Source organism: Papaver somniferum, chromosome 8 (assembly GCF_003573695.1).
Source record: "Papaver somniferum cultivar HN1 chromosome 8, ASM357369v1, whole genome shotgun sequence".
Classification (NCBI taxonomy): domain Eukaryota; kingdom Viridiplantae; phylum Streptophyta; class Magnoliopsida; order Ranunculales; family Papaveraceae; genus Papaver; species Papaver somniferum.
This window is the reverse complement of record NC_039365.1, coordinates 112,229,879-112,252,952: the sequence shown is the minus strand read 5'-3', so window position 1 is coordinate 112,252,952 and position 23,074 is coordinate 112,229,879. Positions and strand designations below refer to the sequence as shown.

Here is a 23,074-nt window from a genome sequence, read left to right as displayed (position 1 = left end):
CTAGAATTGAGGTGTAAATGGTTGGAATAACGGTGGTACTGGTAGCTTTGAACCTTCTATGTGTTGAGTATTATTTCAAAAGCTGGGTTTGTAACACAACACAGTGCAGTAGGATTTCAGCAGCCATCATTGAGTAAAAACCAGAGATAGAAAGAATCACAGATAAAAACCAAAGAAAGACAGAAATAAAAAGAAGAAAAAAAAGACAGCAAGAATTCTAAGGAACTGACTGGAATTAAAGTTTAAGCTTTGGAAACACAAAGAAAGACATAATCGGGTGGTAAAAAAAAACTAAAAATCCAAAAGCCCCAATTGCATTGGGGAATGAACCTATAAACCAAGCAGTTTTTGGATGTCCTTGTAATCAGAGCAAAGGCTAACTTCGTTGTTATTTCCAACATATCCTCTCTTCCATCAAGCACCCACACTGAAGAGGGACGCACTAAACTAAAACTCCTAAAATTTTGATGGAGCACCATCCTTGGTTCAACTGAAGTTCCGAAGCAGAGCTTACTGAGTGTTGGCAACGTGGACGATCAAGTCGATAACACGGGAACTGTAACCCCATTCGTTGTCATACCATGACACAAGCTTGACGAAGTTGTCATTAAGAGCAATTCCGGCCTTGGCGTCGAAGATGCTTGACCTGAGTTAGTACACAGAAGTCAGAAATAATACATACAGCACACAACTGCATGCAGATTAAAAATAAAAAACATTGTGTCCCAGAAACCTGAGAACAAGCAGATGCCACTTAAGAGATGATACTGCAAGAAATAACAAAAATATAATGATTCACTAAAAGTGTCAGCAAGAAAGCAACTCATACCTGTTGTCACCCAAAAAGTCAGTGGAGACCAAATCTTCATCAACGTATCCCAAGATTCCCTTCATCTTACCCTCAGACTCCTCCCTGAGGAGAAACAAAGCCGTCAAATTAGATAAAGCTCATGTAACCCCACCAGCAACAAATTATAAAACTGTAATTGGTAAGTAATTAAACTTAATTCGTACTTGATGGCTGCTTTGATCTCTTCATAAGTTGCCTTATTCTCAAGTCTCACAGTAAGATCAACCACTGAAACATCGACGGTGGGAACACGGAAAGCCATACCGGTCAATTTTCCATTAAGTGCTGGGAGAACTTTACCGACAGCCTACACAATTTCGACAAGAAAAAAAAAATCAGGATTCTTGCAGTCAACATAACTCATAATTGGATTTGCAAAATCAGGACATCAGCCAGTACTTTATGTGTCAAGAAACTATCGTGTTAAGAGAATGAAGTACCTTAGCTGCACCAGTGCTGCTAGGAATGATGTTGAATGAAGCAGCCCTTCCACCTCTCCAGTCCTTGCTGGATGGACCATCAACAGTCTTTTGTGTAGCTGAAACACATGAGTGAGTGAACATAAGATACATATCCATCACTCCTGAAATTCATTCAACAAAACACATGACAGAGACAACACTAACCAGTCATTGCGTGGACAGTGGTCATGAGACCCTCAACAATGCCAAATCTGTCATTGATGACCTGCGGATTTTAGACAAAAAACAGAACATTGCAAAAACATAAGAAACACTTGACCGATGATAAAATAAAGATGGCATTGCAACTTGAAATTGAAATAATCAAGCAAGCAAACAAACCTTGGCAAGGGGAGCAAGACAGTTGGTGGTGCAACTAGCGTTTGAAAGAATGTTAATGTCTGAGGTGTATTCCTTCTCGTTGACACCAACAACAAACATGGGTGCGTCCTTGCTGGGAGCAGAAATGATAACCTTCTTGGCTCCACCCTGGATCATCAAGCAATCAAACAATGTTAAATCAGAGCAGGCCTGAGCAAGGTATATCAATAACCAATTAATGAAAAGCTTAAACTACTTTATGGCTATAAACCCTCACATAAGACTTGTTCAATGGTTAATAGATAAGAACCAATCATCTTGTATTCTCTAATAGCAATTTTTTTTGTTCAATGTACGAATCAGAACAAACTTACTCTCAAAGCACAAGAAAGTAAGGTGGTGACTGAACCTCAGATAACCGAGATGACAAATTATCGTAAGTAAAGCCTACGCATTGTGAAGACAAGCCAAAACATTACTAAAATATTTATCAGACAGACAACTATGCTCATTATGTACAAAGAATCTAGATTCCAATCTCTAATTTATGCCAACAGCAATGTCATATATTATATTTCTGATTAAGAGTGCCAAAGTATAAAATAAAGAGCATGGGATAATATCAAACCTTCAAATGAGCAGCAGCTTTGTCCTTGTCAGTGAACACTCCAGTTGACTCAACAATGTATTCAGCTCCAGTCTCAGCCCATGGGATCTCCTCGGGGTTTCTGCAACCAAAGATTGCAACTTCCTTCTCACCGAAGAGGAGGGTCTTGGTGTCTTTAACCTTGAGTTCATGGTGCTTCCATTGACCGTGAACAGTGTCATACTTGAACATGTATGTCTGCAAATACAGAAACCAGCATTAACAAACAAATCATGTTGCACATCATCTAACAATTACTGAGAATTATGGACGATCCATAATAACTTTTAATCTCAAATATGCTTATAAAATGAGATTAAGTTGGACAAATCAATACCATGTTACACCACAATGTTAAATCATACATTTAACTGTCAAAAAAAAAACTTTTAGGAGACACTCCAGATGAATCCCAGGAATTACAACTAATCTAAAGTTCCAATCATTGTATCAACAATAAATTAACACTTAGTTCTGATAACAGATCAGATATACAGATACCACGATGATAATTCATAAAACTAGACTCGTAGGTCTAAGAAATAAAAAACACAATCCAAAATCAAATCGAAAAATAATCCCATCACAGTAACAAGATTAACTGTAAAATCAATTCTATCAAAGCCTCATCAGCTAAAGTTTACAGATAAAAATAGATCTACAAAGCATATGGACTGACAACTCTCTAAGTAGATCTGTAAAACAAAGATAGAAATCATCGATATGCCAAGAGTGAAAATCATTATACCATGTAATCAGTAGTGATGAATGGATCGTTAACAGCAACAAGTTCAACATCATCTCTCTGTAGGGCAACTCTAGCAACCAATCTTCCGATTCTTCCGAACCCTAAATATCAAACCAAAAACAGATCAGACCAAAACATCCAAACACAAACAAAAATTAAACTAAAGAAAATCGATCAAAAAATAAAAAAAGACCAGGTAGGATCTAATACCGTTGATTCCGATCTTGATCTTTGCTGGAGCTAAAACAGCAAAAACAACAACAAAATCATAAGAAATAGCCAGATTTAGAGTGAGATCAAAGCAAAACAAGATTAAATTAAACGAGAAGAAACAATGATGAACAAGAAGAAAATCATAAGAAATAGCCAGATTTAGAGTGAACTCAAAGTAAAAATAAGATTAATTAAAAGAGAAGAAACAATGATGAGTTTGAGGAAGGCGGAATTACCCATGAAGATGATAAGAAATTGAAGGGTATAAAATGGAAAGATAGAAGATGTAAGGAATTGCAGAGAGAAAAGCGAGAAGTGGAGAAGAGGTAAAGTGATTGTAGTGGGTATTTAAAGAAGAAAATTGCTGATCAAAGGGATTGGCGGATTTTTCGAGATAAAAAGTGGAATGCGTATAAGTGGTTTCGTGGGCATGAAGGCGGTTTTGCTCACGTGAGCAGTTTTGATGATATAACTAGATCTAGATTGTAGGGTCGGGTCAGGATAGTTTGTTGGACAAGAAACTTTTCCGAAATGGAAAGGTCAGAAACTTGGGGAAGAAAATATTGATTTGAATGGAAATAACTTGGGGTAGAAAAATGTTGATTTCAATGGAAATAGCTTGGGGAAGAAATTACCTCTTGATAAAGAAATTAGAAGAGTGATGATTCGTGCTGACCGCCGGATGATTTCGTATTGTTTCAATTTTAACGAGTTGGACGTACGGAATCGTGGGGTTAATTGTTTTGCCCTTTTTGAGTCAAAATAAAAAAAAATCGTGGGGTTAATATTACATTTTGGTCGACCTAACTTAGGCCGGGTGGGATTGGGACTGAAGCTCATTTAAGCTGTAGTATATTTTGTGATATTTAACATTTTTTCATCATTTTTATAGATTAATTGGAATGCGGTGGTGCCGATGAATTTTGAACTCGGATTGTATCATCCAAGAAATTTTAGTATCAGAATGTCGTGGGAACATCTCGAGCTACATTTGATGTAACACGACCAAAACAAACTTTCGCATTTTAAGGTCCGTACCTTATGTTTTGCATTGGAGTTAAGAGCCAATTACCCTACTTTTGTGTTACAGTGTTCCGCTTTCATGTGGTCCTGTGCCCCGTGACTCTTATGTCCTCAGCAACTTTAGAACCAGATCATTTATGAACTCACATGTTAGAGGTCAGCCATCCTTTTTATCGAATGTCAATTTAGCTGGGAGTGTTAAGTTTTGGATGCAAATGTTTGTCTATAGAAATGTTCAGATACGAGGGGAAAAAAAATTGTTAGTGACGAGACCCCCCAGTCTTTAACAACAAAAATATCAGTAAAGTTGGGTGTTTGGTGATGGCACGTATTTGTGTTTCGGCCGAATTAGAGGAAAAAGCTTGAGCAAGATAGAAAATACGTTGGGACTGTACTTTCTTATACTGTGTTGTTATAGAATACAGTAATAACTTTATCGCCATATGGTTTCGGCCACCTGTTTTGGCCACCGGTAATTAGGTATGTAACTAGTAAACTACTCATTTGAAAGCTCCAGGCAGGCTAATCATCATATCTGGGTGCCAGGCAAACAAATGACTCATGTAGACCATTTTGTTAAAAGTTAACGCAATTAAATATATAATATAACACAAAATAAATAAATTTTCTTAGTGGTCGACGTGAACCAACTGTGAACTGTTTAACTAGGACCAAAGCATTTTGAGAACCCCGTGGTAACACTCGTCATTCTTATTATTATTTCGAATTGTTTTTGTCTTTTATTAATCGGCAGTGTTATTTGGCTCCCTAATCTCCATCTTTCTATTTTCCTCCCTACAATCCAAATTTCATATTAGAGGAATGATGAATCCTATCTGAACCTGAATGCGAATCTCGATATGAATGTGGGATCTAGATTATAGGAGGTGGAGAATAGGGAGACAACTAGCATTTCCGTTTATTAATAAATTTTTATTTTTCCATTTCTCAAATAGAAGAGACATGAATCATGATTTGTGATCGTGAAAGGAGAAAACCACTTTCTGGATCCTTTTAAAGTGGATCTGACTGTGTTGTTATACTAGCATATTCCAAAGAATCCTGTCATTACTGGTGCTTCAAAAAGTTTGGTACACTTCTAGTTTTTAGTGTTTGGCAACCTTATGGTTCATGCTCGTGGACAACTAAATTAGGTGTAACCTGCCCCGTACAATGCGTGCGTTGGATTATTTTGGACGATTAAACACATTCCGGAAGAATCCTATTATTAGGACTTGGAGAGTCAAGGTCTTTTGATCATTTTGGGGCTTAAATACTTTGGGGAGCCAAAAACTAGATGGGGGAGATTCAAATATCTTAAAAGTCTGATTTACCCTCTTCCCTAATCCTAATTTTAACCCTCTCCTCATTCATTTCCTCTATTCTACTTCATCTTCTCAAAAACTCTCAAAAACCAAAATCAAAAACTTTTTATTTTCCATTGATTCTCAAGATGGCAGCAAGATCAAGAGTGACAAGATCCGACCGATTGAATCCTGATTTTGAAACAGGGCAAGTTATTGATGTTCCTTTTAATGGAGATGTAGTGAACCAATCACTCCAAACACTAAATCCCTATGTGGTGAACCAATATGTTCAAACACATGCAAATCCTCCACAAATGACTCCTACAAGGTAAAAATCGAAAAACCCACAAGTTATTTTATCATTAGATTGAAAAATAGGTTTGATTGATGATTTTAGGGTATTTCAAAATTCATTTATGAAGGGTTTACGGCTGGGATATCATATCGTCCTGGCCATCATTACAACCTAACGGTTGGGACATCACGAACTCCCAGCCGTTAACCTCTTAAACGGTTAGGAAATTTTGATATCCCAACCGTTATATTTGTACATGGATGGGATTTTCCCAACCGTAAAAAGCCATGTGTTGTGTTAGCTGATTTCATTTCATAGTTGAGTGTTTTCATCTGGAAATTTCCTAACCGTAATCAGTAGTTCTTGGCCGGTATCCATGTTTCCTAGCCGATTTAGAAATTACGGTTAGGTAGGGGAACATTTCCCAGCCGTAATCGCGTAAACGGCTATGTCGTGTACATTGTTTATAGACGAGACTTTATTTACGGTTAGGATTTCTCAGTCATCCCAGCCGATACTGTTTACCACGGATGGGTTTTTGTTAGTTCCTAACCGTAATTGTATAACTCTGATTTGTTTTTCACCATTTTTAGGAACCCTAAAAAGGAAAAAGAAGCCCAGGAGCTTCCAATGTGTGACATTGCTACGATGATGGTTAAGCGAGCTAAGTGGATAGCCAGGGGACTGCAACGTAACATTGAGGAGGTCTTATATTTGGATTGCGACCAACAAAAAACACTGTGTCTCAGGCTTCAGGAGTTACATAATCCAATGAGGGATGATCTATATACTGACGACGAGGATGATTGGATGAGTGGTTCTTGCTGTCCCCAAAGTTCTTCTTCATCATCTTCTGACGATGTTCCCAAGAATATTGGTCGTGGTGAATAAGTGGTTTATGTACTTGTTTAAGACTTTGGTTTAGTATGTTCATCTCCATAGCTTTTATCATTCAAGACTTTGTTTTAGCATATTTTCGTGGATTTAGCTTGTTTTTAGTAATTGGATAATAATGTACCTTGAATGAATGGATACTAGTGTTTTAATTATCTATCAGGGAACACAATTTACAAATAATCCAGAGTAAAAAACGGCTGGGATAATCAACCGTGAATTGAAGTTACAGCTACAATTACTAGTCGTATATTAGTTTACGTCCAGCAATATCGGCCGTAAACCTGACAGTGCCCAGAAATACGGGTGGGATTCTTAGCCGTAATTCTGCGAAAAAAATAATTTACCAGTTCATTGGGCATTACGGGTTGAATTCCCAGCCGTAGTAATGTGAATTAGTAATCACAGTTGGGTTTTCAGGCCGTTACTTTGTAAACGGTTATGTTTTCCAGCCGTTGTTTAGTTCACGGTCAGGTATTCCCAGCTGTTTCTATTAAACGGCTAGGTCGTGTTAGCGTAAAACCTGGTCACAATGATTGACTCAAAATTAGTTTTTTAAAACATACGATAAAACTAGATTAAAATGTTCATTTATAATGAGTGATTCAAGAAATAAAGGCTCACATCACATTCAAAAAACAAAGGTTCACACCACATTCATACAAAGGTTCATATGATCACCACCCTTCAAAATAACATTGTTAACATAGTATCACTAACCTTGACACCACATTTACTCATAGTCATCATCATCGGAAGTCATTAGTATACAAGGAGCATCCCTCGACAACTCCAATGCTTTCCACAATTCAAATCTTTCTTCAAACCTAGCACACCAACCCAATGATATTTCATTGTCACCACCATCTCCCCTCCTTAATGGAGGTAATGGGAATTCTTCTTTCAATTGGAGGCCGATAAAATGGCTCATGCTCACAAACCCTATGGTGACTATCCTTGTTGATTCATCATCGATAAAAGTTGATCTTGTTGGTGCGTATGTATCACTATCGGCATAGGAGATGGAATGAATAACGCACGGAAATGCGTTGGCGAGTAGATAGCCACATATTGACATTCTCATCCAATATTCACTTGCCAATTTAGCGTTGCCCTTTAAACGCCGTTTAAATGCTTCGAACCTTTCTTTTAGCACCGCCTCTGTTTCATTTCTTTCGAATCTCATCATCCGCTTGTAGAAATCCGGGTAACACCGTAATTAAAGCAAACACTTTTCCCTTACATTGAATACCCATCCGTGAGTAACTAAACGGCTAGGTAAAAAGGTAACGTTAGAGCCGTAATGTTATTTACGTCTGGGTCGACTAGAGATATCTTAGCCGTCAGGAAATAAACGGCTGGGTCGACCGCCCATGGTCCCATCCGTAAAAAGTTTACGTATAGGAGTTCTTGGCCGTTTATTTCCCTGATTTTGGATGAGTCTGATTTCAGCTTAGAAATCCAGCCGTAAAACTATAAACGGTTGGGTAACCCAGCTGGCGCCGTCAGCATTGAATGGCATTTAATACTTTCGTCCAGGAAACCTAACCGCCGCCGACAATATTAAATGCTTCCCATGCACGTAGAAAAAATCTGGTCGTAATTGACTAGTTACGGCCAGGAAATTTTCATTGTCCCGTCCGTAAGATTTCATAACGGCTGGGAGTTCATGAACTGTGAGCCATATAACATAATAATGGCCAGGAGTTCATTGTTTCCCAACCGTGATTGTACCTGGCGGCTAGAAAACTAGGGTTTTCAGAAGTAAAAAATTGAAACTTCTACCCACTCTGAGCTTAAGAACTGAAATTGGAGCTAGAATAGTGGTATACCTGGTAATCTTGAGCATTGGTTTCTTTGATTTCTTCTTCTTCTTGGGTTTTTCCTTCGAAATCATAGTAAGGTTCATAAGGGTTATTTTGAGTTTGAGAAAAAATAACATGATTTTCTGAAAAATCGGCAAAGAACTGATCGTTGTTGATGGGTATCAATATGTTATCATATTTTTAAGATGAAGGGGCACCTACATCAAAAGTTTTGCTTGAACTCATTTGCAAAAAAATTCTCCAATTTTTTTTTCTCTTCTTCTTCTTATTCTTCTTCTCTTCCCTCTGATTTTCTTTTGTTTTGATTTTCAGTTTCATCACTTCACTTAAAGAGGTGAATTAGTCTTAAATGATTTGCTAATCATGATTAATAATGTTAATCAGGTTTTATTATCTAAAATCATATGCGGTCATATTAGTCTTTATATAAATATATGATGAGGGGTGTCCCAATTGATATTTGGTGACCCTAAAAAAACTCCCAAAAAACTTGACTTTCTAAGCCCCAATAATAGGTTTCTTCTGGAAAGATCAAATGCTTAAAATGACCAGGTTGATAAAGTTTAGCTTAACTGTTAATGACAACCAAAGGAAAGTAGCTCACTTTGTTACGTAGAGTTGGCTGGTTGAGCTGAAACTGCAGTCAAAATCATGTAGACTGTTTGTGTCCCCGTAGTCGAAAGTTATTGAATAATTAAAATTCTTTACACCACTCAAAAAAAGGAAAATTTATCTATTTTACTTTGAAAAAAAATAATTTGCTTATTTATTGAAAAGGGAGAATAATTTAAATTATATATTACATTCTTTGTAAAGTACCCGTGCACCATGACGAGTCTCTAATAACACGATATTATGGGATGAATGAGTCATCCCCTTAATTCATTATTTTTTTAGGTTCCATTTCAGTCCACTGGAGTGAACCTTGTTTCTATTTTCAGCACGAAGGCGGACATCGATATTCAATTTTTATATTTTTTTTTATTTTGACAATTTCTATTCTTAATTACCATCAATTTTGATAGTGATGGTTGATAAAGGTTACCAATGGTACCTAATCACCATTCAACAACCGCGTGGTTAAAGCAACAATTGGGTTTTCGATCAAATCGTTGACCTGCTGATACAATATTTCACAAACCAATATACGACCGCCAATGCCAGTTTGGATGAACACATATTCTGCTTGGTCACCCCATGCCTAACAGCGAATCGGTGCTCTTCCTTTGGTCATCCCATGCCTAACAACGAATCAGTGCTCTTCCTTGACCCAAGAGGTAACAAACGAAGAAACCAGATAGGCACTTTGATCGGTTGGCTCAAAAAAAAATCGGGATCAGATGGATATACAAGCAAGTTATTCAAAAAAAAGTTAGGACACCACCAAACTGCAACTCATTGCAATGGTCAGAGAATTCTTCGAGGACCTTAATTTGCACTCACTAATGAATCACATTAATCTCATACTAATTCCAAAAGGAGATCACTCAAAATCTACAACACAATTCCGACCTATTGGTCCATGCAATGTTACTCACAAGTTCATCGTCAAAATCCTGGTGAATCGTTTAAGATCATTAATATTATTCGTTATAAGCCCTCATCAAAGTTCCTTTGTACCTCAAATATCAATCCAAGATAACATAGCGACAGCTGGAGAATTTTTTTCACTACATCAAAACCTCTTCCATAACCAAAGATCCCAAAATCGGACTTAAATTATACATTCAGAAAGCTTATGACAGTTTGGATTGGGGTTTTATGAAAAGTGTTTTACACAACTCGGGTTCACATAATAGTTCATAGAATATATCATGTTATGCATCTACACAGTAATGTACTCCATCAACGTCAACGACACTCCTCATGGATATATTTCCCCTTCTTGAGGAATATGACAAAGTGATCTGCTATCACCATCTATCTTTATTATCTGTGTGGAGATTCTGTCACAAATCTGGCGCGCCTATAAAACCATAATATCATTCAAGGTCTGAGCATCTCAAAGAAGGAACCACTGATTTTTCAACTAATGTACGCGAATGATTTATTAATAACATTTAAAGCATCAAAATCAAACTAAAATTGCATTCAACTAAAACAACTGCTCGATGCTTATTACTCCAATCCGGCCAAACAACACATCAACACCAGCAAATCAAACGTTATTCATCATCTATGTCTTAATCCATCTGTTAGAGCATTGCTCGGTTGAACCCACCAAGCGTTGGTATGTCAAGTTTGGTTGTCATATTTTAGTGAACCAAAACTCATTTAAAGAGTCGCTTGTTTATTTACTAGAGTCAACTTCGTATAGGTTAGCTATAAAGTTATTAGGATATGAGACTTACAAGTATTACTCGAAGACTTGAAGAATACGAAGAAGTAAAGAGTTACATCGACGACATCATCCTTCCTCTTGAGCTCAGTAATATTTTGACTTGAATTGTTTCATTCCTAACGTATCTTTCAAGTCGTGCTATATTGAAAACATAACTGTGAAGTTGTGAATGATTATACTCTAGTTAGACGTAGTATTAAGGAATTATAATACGAAGTATAACGCATATCTTTTGAACTTCGTATATAAGACATCGACATAATCGTATGAATGCTACTGCGATTATGTATGGGTATGGGTGAAGATTTCGTCCTAGGAAACAATGTTTCACATTCGTTTAAAGGAAGTACAATTCATAAACTTGTTTTGTGAATCGAAAGGGAAATCGCTAGGCTTATTCGTATTGTTATTCATTGCAAATCTTTGGATTACCAATATGTTTGTTTAGTATAACCGCTCATAACTTGTTTATGTATCTTGGTAAAACTATTCACAATGCCTGACTTATGTATCAGTATGACTTTTATTAGTGAAACCAATCTTAAGTAATCACCTGAGATGGTGTGGTCGATATTTGTAATTGGTGTGACCATTCCTAGTCATTGGGTAACCGATCCTATAACTTGGTGGGACTAATCACAAGATGTGTAATCGATCCTTGTAGTAGGTTAACAAGTTTTATTAATTGGTGTAACCGATCCTATAACTTGTGCAACCGATCACAAGTAAGTACCATAATAGTGGTAACCGATCCTGGTACTTAGTTAGCCATTTTATGGAAACTAGTGTAACCGATCCTAGTAGCCACTTGGAGGTAGAACCGAACTTTGTGTTTGGTAGAACCGTTAAACCCATGAATGGTGATTAAATATTTTTGATCAATCACATAGTTTTTGGAAATCAGATGAACCAATTCTAAACTCGTTTGGAAGTGTGGCAAATCGGTTCCAAGATTGTAAATATGAAAAAGGATTTACAAAGTACAGACGTCGACATACTTTGAACATGTGCAGTAATTCTTATCTATTATTGTTCAAAGATATTCCTTAATAACTAGAGGAGAATCCCGGGTCGAAATAAATTGAGAATCTTTTAATTAAGGTTTTTAATTTTATATGCTTTTAATTTCCAACAATTAAATACATAACTTTAGAAAATAAAAATTGGTAATGTGCATTTACTAATTGAAGATTTTCTACTGAGATTTCGGTCAATATTTGGACAGAGCATTTCCAGGAATTATGAAAACTGATTTTGGGTTTATTGCATACCTTTGAGAATATTCAGTTTTGGAAATTCCTTGGTGCCCAATCTTCTTTGGTCTATAAATATTGAAGTTTGCACTTCGAGCAAACTAATCCTCAGAGCCACCAAAACTACCTAGTTGTGTTGTTACTGGTGGAGTCGTCTATCCGGAGAGGAAAATACCTTAATTAGGAAAAATCTCTTACAACCGCGCGTTTTAAAGATTTCTTTAGGATTAAGAAGCTCTACGAGTACCGTTGGTGGGAAACTAGATAATTGCAGTTTATTATTAGTTTTTGATTGATTTGATTGACTAACGGTTGTTGAACTTTGATTACACCTAGTTTGTTTATGCTTGAGAATCTTCTTTTCTGATATAAGATTCACTCAAACTAGATCGAAGTATCGACGGGGATCTTTAGACTGTTGTAGATCTAAAGACGTCTTGTGATAATCCATCGTTAACAGATTCCGTTCTGTATGTGATTGATCACAAGAGATTCAAGTTGTTTGTGTGCAAGTGTTTATTGAAGATCTAAGAAGATTTGAAGACAAAGAAGATTTCTTATTTGAGTTCATAATCTTTGGTGTGCACAAAACTTGATCGGCTGGGGATCCAACTATAATTGGTTTATCTTTTGATAGATTGGATTAATTAATTGCGTAGATCGGCATCAATACATTTCTTTGTGATTCATAGTATTGATTGCATAGTCAAAATAATTACTTTGGTAGTTGTTAAATAGATTGGTCTAAGAACCCGATAAAGGAGTTTATTGGTTAAATGGAAGATCCTTTTGTCAAACTCATATCACGTTGTTTGAAAATATTTGTTATCGAACAGATTTGTTGTTCCTTTATTGTTTGGAATACGAACCAAAGGAATTGTTCCAAGTGCGTGATCATTGCAAGTTGGAGGCGCAAGGATACTGAGGGAACTAGGTGAACTATAGGTTTAGTTTCTTGGCTCAACTATACAAAGTTGGTTTAGATTTTGTATAGCGGCTTAATTATGAGAGTATTCAATTTTGGACAAGGTCCCGGGTTTTTCCGCATTTGCGGTTTCCTCGTTAACAAAATCTTGACGTGTCTTTTAATTTTATATTTCTGCAATTATAATTGATTTATTATAATTAGAAGTAAAATACACAAACGTTAATTCCTAATTACTTGATAGCAATCCTATAGTGTTTGGTTAAGTCCGAACCTATTATCAAGTAATCATACTTCGTTGTTGTATTATATCGATCTTGTATCCATAGTAAATCACGTAAGTTATCTTGTTGTCGTATTGTTTCGATCTCGTATCCATAGACGATCACACGAAGTGTGAACCGATTCGTTGTATTGTCTTGACTCAGTCCATAAACAATCACTTTCGGAGAAAGGAATTATAGGTGGAAAAGTTTTATATTTAGGTACCCTCGTATTTTCACCAGCTTATAATGACGAAATTCAAACTGTTTTCGACTTACTAGCTACGTCAACACCACATGTGTACTTAGGAGTCCAATTAAAAAGTGTGAGATTATCAACACATATTTTTCTTCCACTTATACAATGGCCCGCAAAGAGAAAGGATGGAAAACAAAATGTCTCTTACATTAGATAAACTAGAAGCTCTAGGTAAATCTCTTACATTAGATAAAGAGACACGTCCTATGATTCTGACTAATGATGTTGTTGTGATTTCTTCTGAAAATGAGGAAACTAAAAGTCCTTGCTCGACTTTTACAGACTGTGATAAAACCAGTTTAATCACATCTGATACAGATCAAGATAATGGTAGTTTTCCTAACTAACGGTGGTTGAACTTTAATTGCACCTAGTTTGTTTATGATTGAGAATCTTCCCTTCTGATATAAGATTCACTCAAACTAGATTGAAGTTTCGACAGGGATCTTTAGACTGTTTGTAGATCTAAAGAGGTCTTGTGATAATCCATTGTTAACAGACTCCGTTCTATGCGTGATTGATCACAAGAGATTCAAGATGTTGTGTGTAGGTGTTTATTGAAGATCTAAGAATATTTGAAGACAAAGAAGATATTAAAGATTTCTGATTTGGGGTTCATAATCTTTAGTGTGCACAATATTTGTTTCGGTATAGAAGATCCAAATATAATCGATTTATATTTGTGATAGATTAGATTGATTAGTTGTGTAGATCGGCAACAATACAATTCTTTGAGATTAAAAGTATTGATTGCAAAATCTTAACAATTACTTCGGTAGTTGAGAATAAGATAGATCTAAGAACCTGACGAAGGAGTTTATATGAGATAAACATAAGAGCCTTTGTAGAACTCACATCACTTGGTTGAAGAGAGTTGCTCCCAAATAGATTTGTTGTTCCTTTACTGTTTGGAACAAGAACCAAAGGAATTGTTCCAAGTACGTGACTTATTCATAAGTTGGAGGCGTGGGAATACAGACGAAACTAGGTGAAGTATAGGTTTAGTTGCTTAGTCTCAGCTATACGAAGTTGGTTTATTTTGTATAGCGGATTAATCCTGAGAGTATTCAATTATGGACAAGGTCCCAGGGTTTTTCTGCATTTGCGGTTTCCTCGTTAACAAAATCTTGCCGTGTCATTTACTTTTATTTTCCGCAATTATAATTGTTGTTATTATAATTTAAAGTAAATTACACAAACGTTAATTCATATTTACTTGATAAGTAATCATATTGTGTTTGGTTAAGTCCGAACCTTTTATCAAGTAAACATACTTCATTGTTGTATTGTCTCAATCTTGTATCCATAGACGATCACAGGAAGTGTGAACCGATTGGTTGCATTGTCTCGACTCAGTCCATAGACAATCACTTTCGTAGAAAGGACTTATTGGTAGGAAAATTTTTATCTTGTGGTATATTTGGGTACTCTGGCCCTTTTAATTGGTATCATAGCAGGCAAACACGAAAAGATCTAGCAATCTGTGTTTGGTGCGATCCTACCTATAAGAAATTGAATCCATGTCTGATTCAGTTAACGTTATGCAGGAGTATGAATACTCAAATATTGAAGATGTTACTACTTCGTTGACTCATGATCCAGGAGTTACGAAAACATCTAAGTCTATCTATGATGAAAGAGGAGATGCTGATAAAGAGTTGGTAAAACTCCTAAAGCCTATAAAATCTCTATATTCTAAAATGCTTATATTAAAGACAGACTCAGATCTTCTTAAACTGGAGATCAGAGATAAAGACATTCAACTGAATTGTCTAGCCAAAAATAATATGGATCTCGCTGTCAAACTAGAAGCTCTAGGTAGATCTCTTACACTGGAAAAAGAAACACGTCCTATGATTCTGACTAATGATGTTGTTGTGATTTCTTTTGATAACGAGGAAACTAAAAGTCCTTGCTCGACTTTTACAGACTGTGATAAAACCGGTTTAATCACATATGAAATAGATCAACATGATGGTAGTTTTCCTAACTAAATCAAGTTAGAAGAGGATGAGAAACCATCTTCTAGATCTACTGATGATCAAATGAAATCTTGTCAAAAGTAAACTTTGAACCGATTCCGTGATGGTGATCTTAAGGAATACAATTTTCAGTCACTTGACAGGAAAACTTATACTTCTTAAACATACGGTGGTAAAAAAATTTAAAGGAAGTTTCTTGTCATAAAAAACTGAAAGACCATTCCTTAGTAGAAAGACAGATCATACCACTACCCAATAAGATCAACTCAAAAGAGTCGGAGGAAAGAGTTGATAATCGCTTCTGGAAAAAAGTTTCACCTCACCCAAATCAAAACAATTCTAGTTTTGATGAAGAACGACTTCAGAAGAAAGGGAAAGAGAGAATCTATGCCAAAAGAAACAATCAAGAATTTCCGATAGTTGTTTCAGAAAATCACACCGATGTGAATCATATTAGAATGAGAAAATCTTACGAAAATCTCATTGAAATAATTAAGAGAGATTTATCTATCTCTGAAAATTCTCACGTCAGTACAGTTTCTCCTCATGATCATATCTCTGAATTTAGAAAAGATCATCGTCTTAGGAGAAATTATTTTGGCCAGAAATTCCCGAAGAGAAACATGAACTATGTTTTTGATACACGATGTAAGCTAGAAAAAGCTTACTCCGATGCAACTTAGTTGTATCGAACTTGTGCACTCTCATCCCGTTCCGTGCTCTTAATTTTGGATGGGAAAAGCACATAAAAATCAAGGGCACATGTTAATGATAGTTTCCATATTGAGTAATAAGAGATATTTAAGGAATATCTCCCTTTCATTAAAAAGAGAAGTTCGAAAAACATAATTGTGTATATTTTCGAAAACCCTGTTTCAAAAATCTTCTCTTAGATTACTTTCTTCCCTTGGTAAAAATCTTGTGATAAGAATGTCTCTTATAACTCGCAGTGTTACAAGGAGTGATAGAAGGGAAGCACGAAAAATAAGAAACTGTCAAGGGTTTGTCCCATATCGAAGAATCATGAAGATTATCTCGAGAATCGAAACTGATTGTAACTCTGCTAGATCTCAAGAAGAATCATGTCTTTTTGCTACCAATGATTTAGATTTTTACCAAGTGGTTTCCCACAAATGGTATGAGTAATGTTATGCATGAGTTTGAAGAACTCATAAGAAATCTCTTTAACTTGGTTCAAGATCGGGGTGAACTAAAAGATAAAATAAAAGAGATGAAAAGTGAACTCAGAGAGTTGAAGCTTCAAATTGAAAACCTCGAGAAGCAAGAAGTGGTTGCTGACAAGTCTCTTGAGACATGCTTTAAAAGTTTGAACACTGAAGAAACCTCAGTGAACAATAAGAGCACAACTAGAGATTAATTTATATGATGTAATACTTAATCCAAAAAAATAGACATCAATTTTTGATTTCTTTCATTGATTGTGTTAGGTCTATTATGAATAAAACTATCTTATTATTATGAATAAAATTATTTGATTTATAATTTTTCTTGTGATAGTTTTTGATTTACATAGCCTGTGCTTGAATGCTTTATATTATTTCAATGTATGTTTGTGGGATGTTTGATTTCGATTTTACTACTTTGATATTCGATTTCATATGTTGTGAACCCGTATGTTTTGGGTGACTTTTTGATTTAGCAGGATTAAGTTCTAGCCCATGTTGGTAGGCTTTATCAAAGAATCACGTGGGGTTCTGATAGAAACAATATGTGAAAAAGTCACAATATGTTTAATCGATTTTGGTTTAGCATAAAAGCATATGTGTTTCGGAGGTTTTCAACTTTTGCTTGCAATTGTTAAAACCGATTTTCAACCTTTCTCTGGTAAAGGTTGGTTGTTGTTATTCTTTTGTTTTGATTAAGGACGACAACATAATGATATTTCGATATCAATTCTCCCTGGAAGAAGATGATAACATATTGGAGAAGTGGATGCGAAATTTGAGGTAACAATTTTGTTAGTTAATTGTTTTCCTGTTTAAGAAAAGCCTGATTTTATTGCATATATTTATTGCTTTTGCTTAACAAAATTTCGGTACAATTGATGTTTTATTCCATTATGTATGTATGGATGTGTGTGTGATTCAATTGTTTCCGGTTAAGAAAAACTATTGTTATCTTGCTTTATTGTGTGGTATCAATTGTTTAGGCTTACAAAATTTCGGTGCAATTGCGGTGCTTTAATGTTTATGTTCTTTCAGTTGCTTCTGGTTGAGGTGAATAATTATGCAAGTTGATTTATTTGGTTTGTATGAATTATTTATGGCTTAACGAAAGAAAAAGTTTACGTGATGAGTTGTTTAGTCCAAATGGAGGTTTCGGTTATTCAAGTCTAATTGAATGCCTTAACAAGAAATGCTAGTTAACTAACCTAGTACTTGTATTGTTTAAAACTTAAAGGTCTAAGTTATATGGATAATTAGAACCTGATGAGAAAAATAGAGTTATCTTTATTTTGGTCTTATTGAACAAACCGGTTGTATTTGTACAATCGGTTTAGCAAAGGAACTAAGGTGCTTAGTTGATTTTCGGTTTGCTAAACTATTAGGGAAAATTGTTTCCTTGGTAACATATCAAAATAAAACTACTTGTAGTTTCGGTTTTGATATTTGTTATCAAAAATGGTGTGTGGAACCCTCGTGCTTAACTCTATAGGTTGCAAGTCTATTTTGAGATTCTTTTCGGTTTGTCCTTTATTTTTCGTTTCTTTGTCATTTTGTGACAAAAAGGGGGAGAAATATATGGTGTAAACAAGTGATACTGGCATTGACTTTATATTGATTGGTATCACTAAGGGAAAGGACAATGGTGCTTAAACGTTTACCTAAGGAAAGAGTAAAAGCATAAACTAAGGGGGAGTAACATATCATTACCAAGTGAATAACAAAGACGTGCGGATTGAAAATCCACCTATCTTACCTTTAGGGGGAGTATTAGCTTTGTTATTATAATGTCAACAACGGCGTTTAAAGGATTGAATGTATACAGGTTATTGTGTTGTTGAATTCGGGAATCAAGCGTATGTGTAATGAATTCTTGTAATTTGTTTATCCATATGATGTAAGAGTTTTGTCACTAAAATTGACAAAGGGGGGGATTGTTAGAGCATAGCTCTCTTGAACCCACCAAGCGTTGGTATGGCAAGTTTGGTTGTCATATTTTAGTGAATCAAAACTTATTTAAAGAGTCGCTTGATTATGTACTAGAGTCAACATCGTATAGACTAGCTTGAAAGTATTAGGATATGAGACATTACAAGTATTGCGAAGACTTGAAGAAGTGAAGAAGCAAGGAGCTACAACGACAACATCATCCTTCCACTTGAGGTTAGTGATATTTGACTTGAACTGTTTCATTCCCTAACGTATCTTTCAAGTCGTGCATATTGAAAACAAAATTGCGAAGCATGATTGAACTCTAGATAGACATTATATTAAGGAATACAATACGAGGTTTATTGGTTAACCATTAAACTTTGTAGATAAGACATTGACATAATCGTTTAAATGCTATTATGATTATGTATGGGTATGAGGTGAGGATTTCATCCAAGGAAACAATGTTTTTACATGTGTTTTAAGGAAGTAAATTCATGAACTTGTTTTGTGAATGTTATTGGTATTTTTATTCATTGCATATCTTTTGAACAACCAATATGTGTGATTAATATAACCGCTCATGACTTGTTTGTGTTCTTGGTAAAACTATTCACAAAAGCCTGACTTATGTATTGGTATGACTTTTATTAGTGAAACCTATCTTAAGTAATCACCTGAGATGGTATGATCGAGTTTGTGATTTGTGTAAAACCAACTCTGGGTAAAGTGGAACCCATCCTAGTAAGAGGTGAAACACACACAAAGGGGAATCGATCCTTGTATGAGGTGCAGCAAGTTCATAGCAGAAAGGGCAACCGATCCTATGGACATGTGCAACACGTTTTTAGGCAAAGGGGAACCGATCCTATGGACATGTGCAACAAATACAAGGTAGATACCATATATATGTGAGGAACCGATCCTAGTACCTAGTCAACCTAATTTTGGAAAGCTAGTGTGACTATGCACAATACTCACATGGAGGTAGAACTGAAACCTGTTTTGGTAGAACTGTTAAACCCATGATTTGTGATTGAGTGTTCTTGATCAATCACATAGTTCTTGAAAGTCAGATGAACCAATTCTAAACTTGTTTGGAAGTGTGGAAAATTGGTTTCAAGATTGTAAGTATGAAAAAGGACTTACAAAGTAAGGATGTCGACATACTTTGAACATGTGCAGTAACGCTTATCTTTGATCTTTCAAAGTTATTCCTTAGTAGATAAAGGAAGAAAATCCCGGGATCGAAACATAAATAAGTTAAGAATCTTTTAATTAAGGTTGTTAATTTTATTTTAGGAAAATGAGAATTAGTATTGTGCATTTACTAGTTAGAGATTTTCCAAAGAGATTTTCGGTCATTATTTTGGACAGAGCATTTCCAGGAATTATGAAAACCGAATATGGACTTTATTGCATATCTTGAGAATATTTTTGGTTTTGGAAATTCCTTGGTGTCCAAACTTCCTTTTCTATAAATACTTGAAGTTTGCATTTCTAGCAAACTAATCCTTTGTGACAACAAACTTCCTCGGTTGTGTTGTTACTGGTGAAGCCGCCTATTCGGAGAGGAGAGTAACCTAATGTGGATGGTGGATTTTCGACAAAGGCTAAAATCGTAAAACCATAATTGTACATGTTCCTGATCCAGCAATCAGATGAGTATTGAGGCTCATGTCTCTCATTGAAACATGAAAACTCATGGCGCAAGAGTCTTTGACTGAGTTTATTGTCTCTCAGAGCATACGTGAATATGCAATCTCTCAACTGAGGCAACGGCATATCTCATGAATACTGAGCAATTTCAGTAATCACTTTTATATAGAATCGAACGGTTGGATGTCTCCTAGACAGCTCGCCTGCTAGTATAGATCATAACATCTTCAAGATGTAACAATGTTTTCCCTGACTATATAAAAGACATGCATATAGAATCTTAACGATTGGATGGCTCCTAGACAGCTTGCCTGCTAGTATAGAGCAATAACGTCTTCAGGATGTAACAATGTTTTCCCTGACTATATAAAAGAAATATGACGCTTCAACAAGCTCATATCGCTCAATTCTTGAATAATTAATGCTCCTAGACGATCGTGCTAGTATAAAGCCATCAATTAATTATTTCTAAATCATTAGATTCATTAACTGAATCCTTAGAAAATATTCTACGTTCTTCATAATATTTCATTACTTCAATTCATGGTTCTTCCCAGCAGAATTCCATGGGTTAGTGATAAATATTCAATGTACGGGCATCTGAGCCGCTATCGAGTAATCCCCGACAAAAATGGCACACGTGTATTCAACAATAATGCACTAAGGAGCACCTGAATGCACGAACGAGCATTCCCAAATACGAAGGAACGATGAACCTATGCAAAATAGGAAGAAAAATAATAACAATAAAATATTGGTTAAGGTGTTGGGGGACTGGGCCCACCAGGCGGCCAGTCATGTGGTGGCCAATCCCACGCCTAATTCTTTATTTTATCATATTTTATTATTTTTCCTTGATCTCATGAAAATCCCTTCATTTGAACAAAACTCCTTCGTTTGAGGAAACTCCTCAGTTTCATGGTGTTTCCTTCACACCAAAGAAATAATATAAAATTGGGAAAGGTGTCATGGGACCGGGACCGCCCGACTATGCCCTAGTTGTGGCCGGTCCCACACCTCATCGCTCCTTATTATTTTATTATTATTATTTCCTTAATCTTATGAAACTCCTTAATTTCATTATATTTCCTTCAAATCAAGAAAATAATATAAAATTAGGAAGGTTCACGGGACCGGGCCACTAGCCGGCCGACCATGCCCTAGCCATGGCCGGTCCCACATGCCCCTTATTTTATTATTATTATTATTATTATTATTATTGTTTCCTTCATCTCATGGAAACTCCTTCACTTCAAGGAAACTCCTTAGTTTTAACAACTCATTGATTTTATGATATTTCCTTAAAATCATAAAAATAATATAAAATTAGGAAAAGTGTCATGGGACTGGACTTATTGGCCGTCCGGACATGCCTTAGCCATAGCTGGTCTCACACTTCATGATTCCTTATTTTATTATTATTATCTCCTTCATCTTATGAAGTTTCTTCAGTTTGAGCAAAAAACCTTGTTTTCTTCATATTTTCTCAAAATGTTGCTCAAACGCGCATCAGAAAATATCAAAATTCTCAGGACTGAGACACGAACACTTTGGTGAAATGAGCATATTACCTTTACTGACCAAGTTTGGCTCTTTGGCTTGTAGGAGGCCGGTCCCACACATTTTCATCATTTGACCTAATTTGTTCACATTAGGTTCAAACTCTTCCAAACAATTTGGAATTTCATAAAACGATCGTCAGTCGGTCCCATGACCAACCAGGACCGGTTTCATGACCCCTTGGTCAGTCCCTCATCTCTTCATAATTAGGTTTTATCACCTAAGTCTCAGACGAGCATTATTTTAATGAATGATTAAACCAGCATTTAATCATCCTTTCACCAACTGGTCTTCAAGAGACTTTGGTATTTGCTCACTCGAGCATTTGGGAGTTACATGGTCGACCCATCATCCCATGTAGCAGTCCCTCCTTAACTCCGTGGTTGATTTTCAATAAATCATCAATTAATCAGCGATTGATCAAAATTAGGGTTTCGAATCCAAAGCTCTGCAAAACATAATTCTGAGCAGATTCAAACACTAATAATTTTACGTTGATCCCGTGATCAATATTTTAATTATCATACTCGGATCAGTTGCCAGTATTTCAAATTAATATTTTATTTGGTTCTGTTACCAAAAATACATTAAACGAACAACATTTGCTCATACTAAGGAATATTGGTTCAACTATCAATATTCAACAATTCATCAAATGAGCAATATTTGTCCACCTTAACTATAAACATTCTTTAGACAATTATACCTCTGTCTCAGGAGACACGTTCAATTTATGAATCCCAGAACATTTGTTCAACTCAGCAATACACAGACTCATCATCTCATCAAGTTAGCAACTGACTAACTAAAATCACGACACATCAATCGTTTCACATGGGGGATATCAACTAGGATTTTGGTCTGGCGGTCTACAACACGTGTTCATACACGATGAGAATGTGAGCAAGTCGTGCAAGCAATTAGAGGAGTTAGCGAAGTAGTGGATATAAAATCAACCAAGTCTCCGCACGATGAACAACTGGTTTTAACATGATTTCCACTTCCCCACTCTTTAACTCCAACAACTGTCACACTTCATGGGATCAAGGTGTTTACAATTCTTGCAATATAAATAAGTCTCTAAATCATGATTGAAAAACAAGACACTCTTTCGTCAAACAGAAAACAAGAG

At 35.8% G+C, this 23,074-nt stretch overlaps 1 protein-coding gene across 1 annotated transcript; it reads right to left on the bottom strand.

Moving 5' to 3' along the window:
* Positions 1 to 204: 204 nt before the first annotated feature.
* Positions 205 to 23,074, bottom strand: LOC113302631 (glyceraldehyde-3-phosphate dehydrogenase 2, cytosolic-like). The gene is made up of 12 exons (XM_026551574.1): positions 23,070 to 23,074; positions 12,775 to 12,778; positions 3,476 to 3,542; positions 3,237 to 3,266; positions 3,027 to 3,127; positions 2,261 to 2,476; positions 1,654 to 1,800; positions 1,477 to 1,537; positions 1,291 to 1,388; positions 1,015 to 1,157; positions 830 to 913; positions 205 to 646 (listed from the first exon to the last, which is right to left on the bottom strand). The coding sequence occupies exons 3-12, from the start codon at positions 3,477 to 3,479 to the stop codon at positions 511 to 513; spliced, it is 1,020 nt and encodes a 339-aa protein (XP_026407359.1). The 5' UTR covers positions 3,480 to 3,542; positions 12,775 to 12,778; positions 23,070 to 23,074; the 3' UTR covers positions 205 to 510.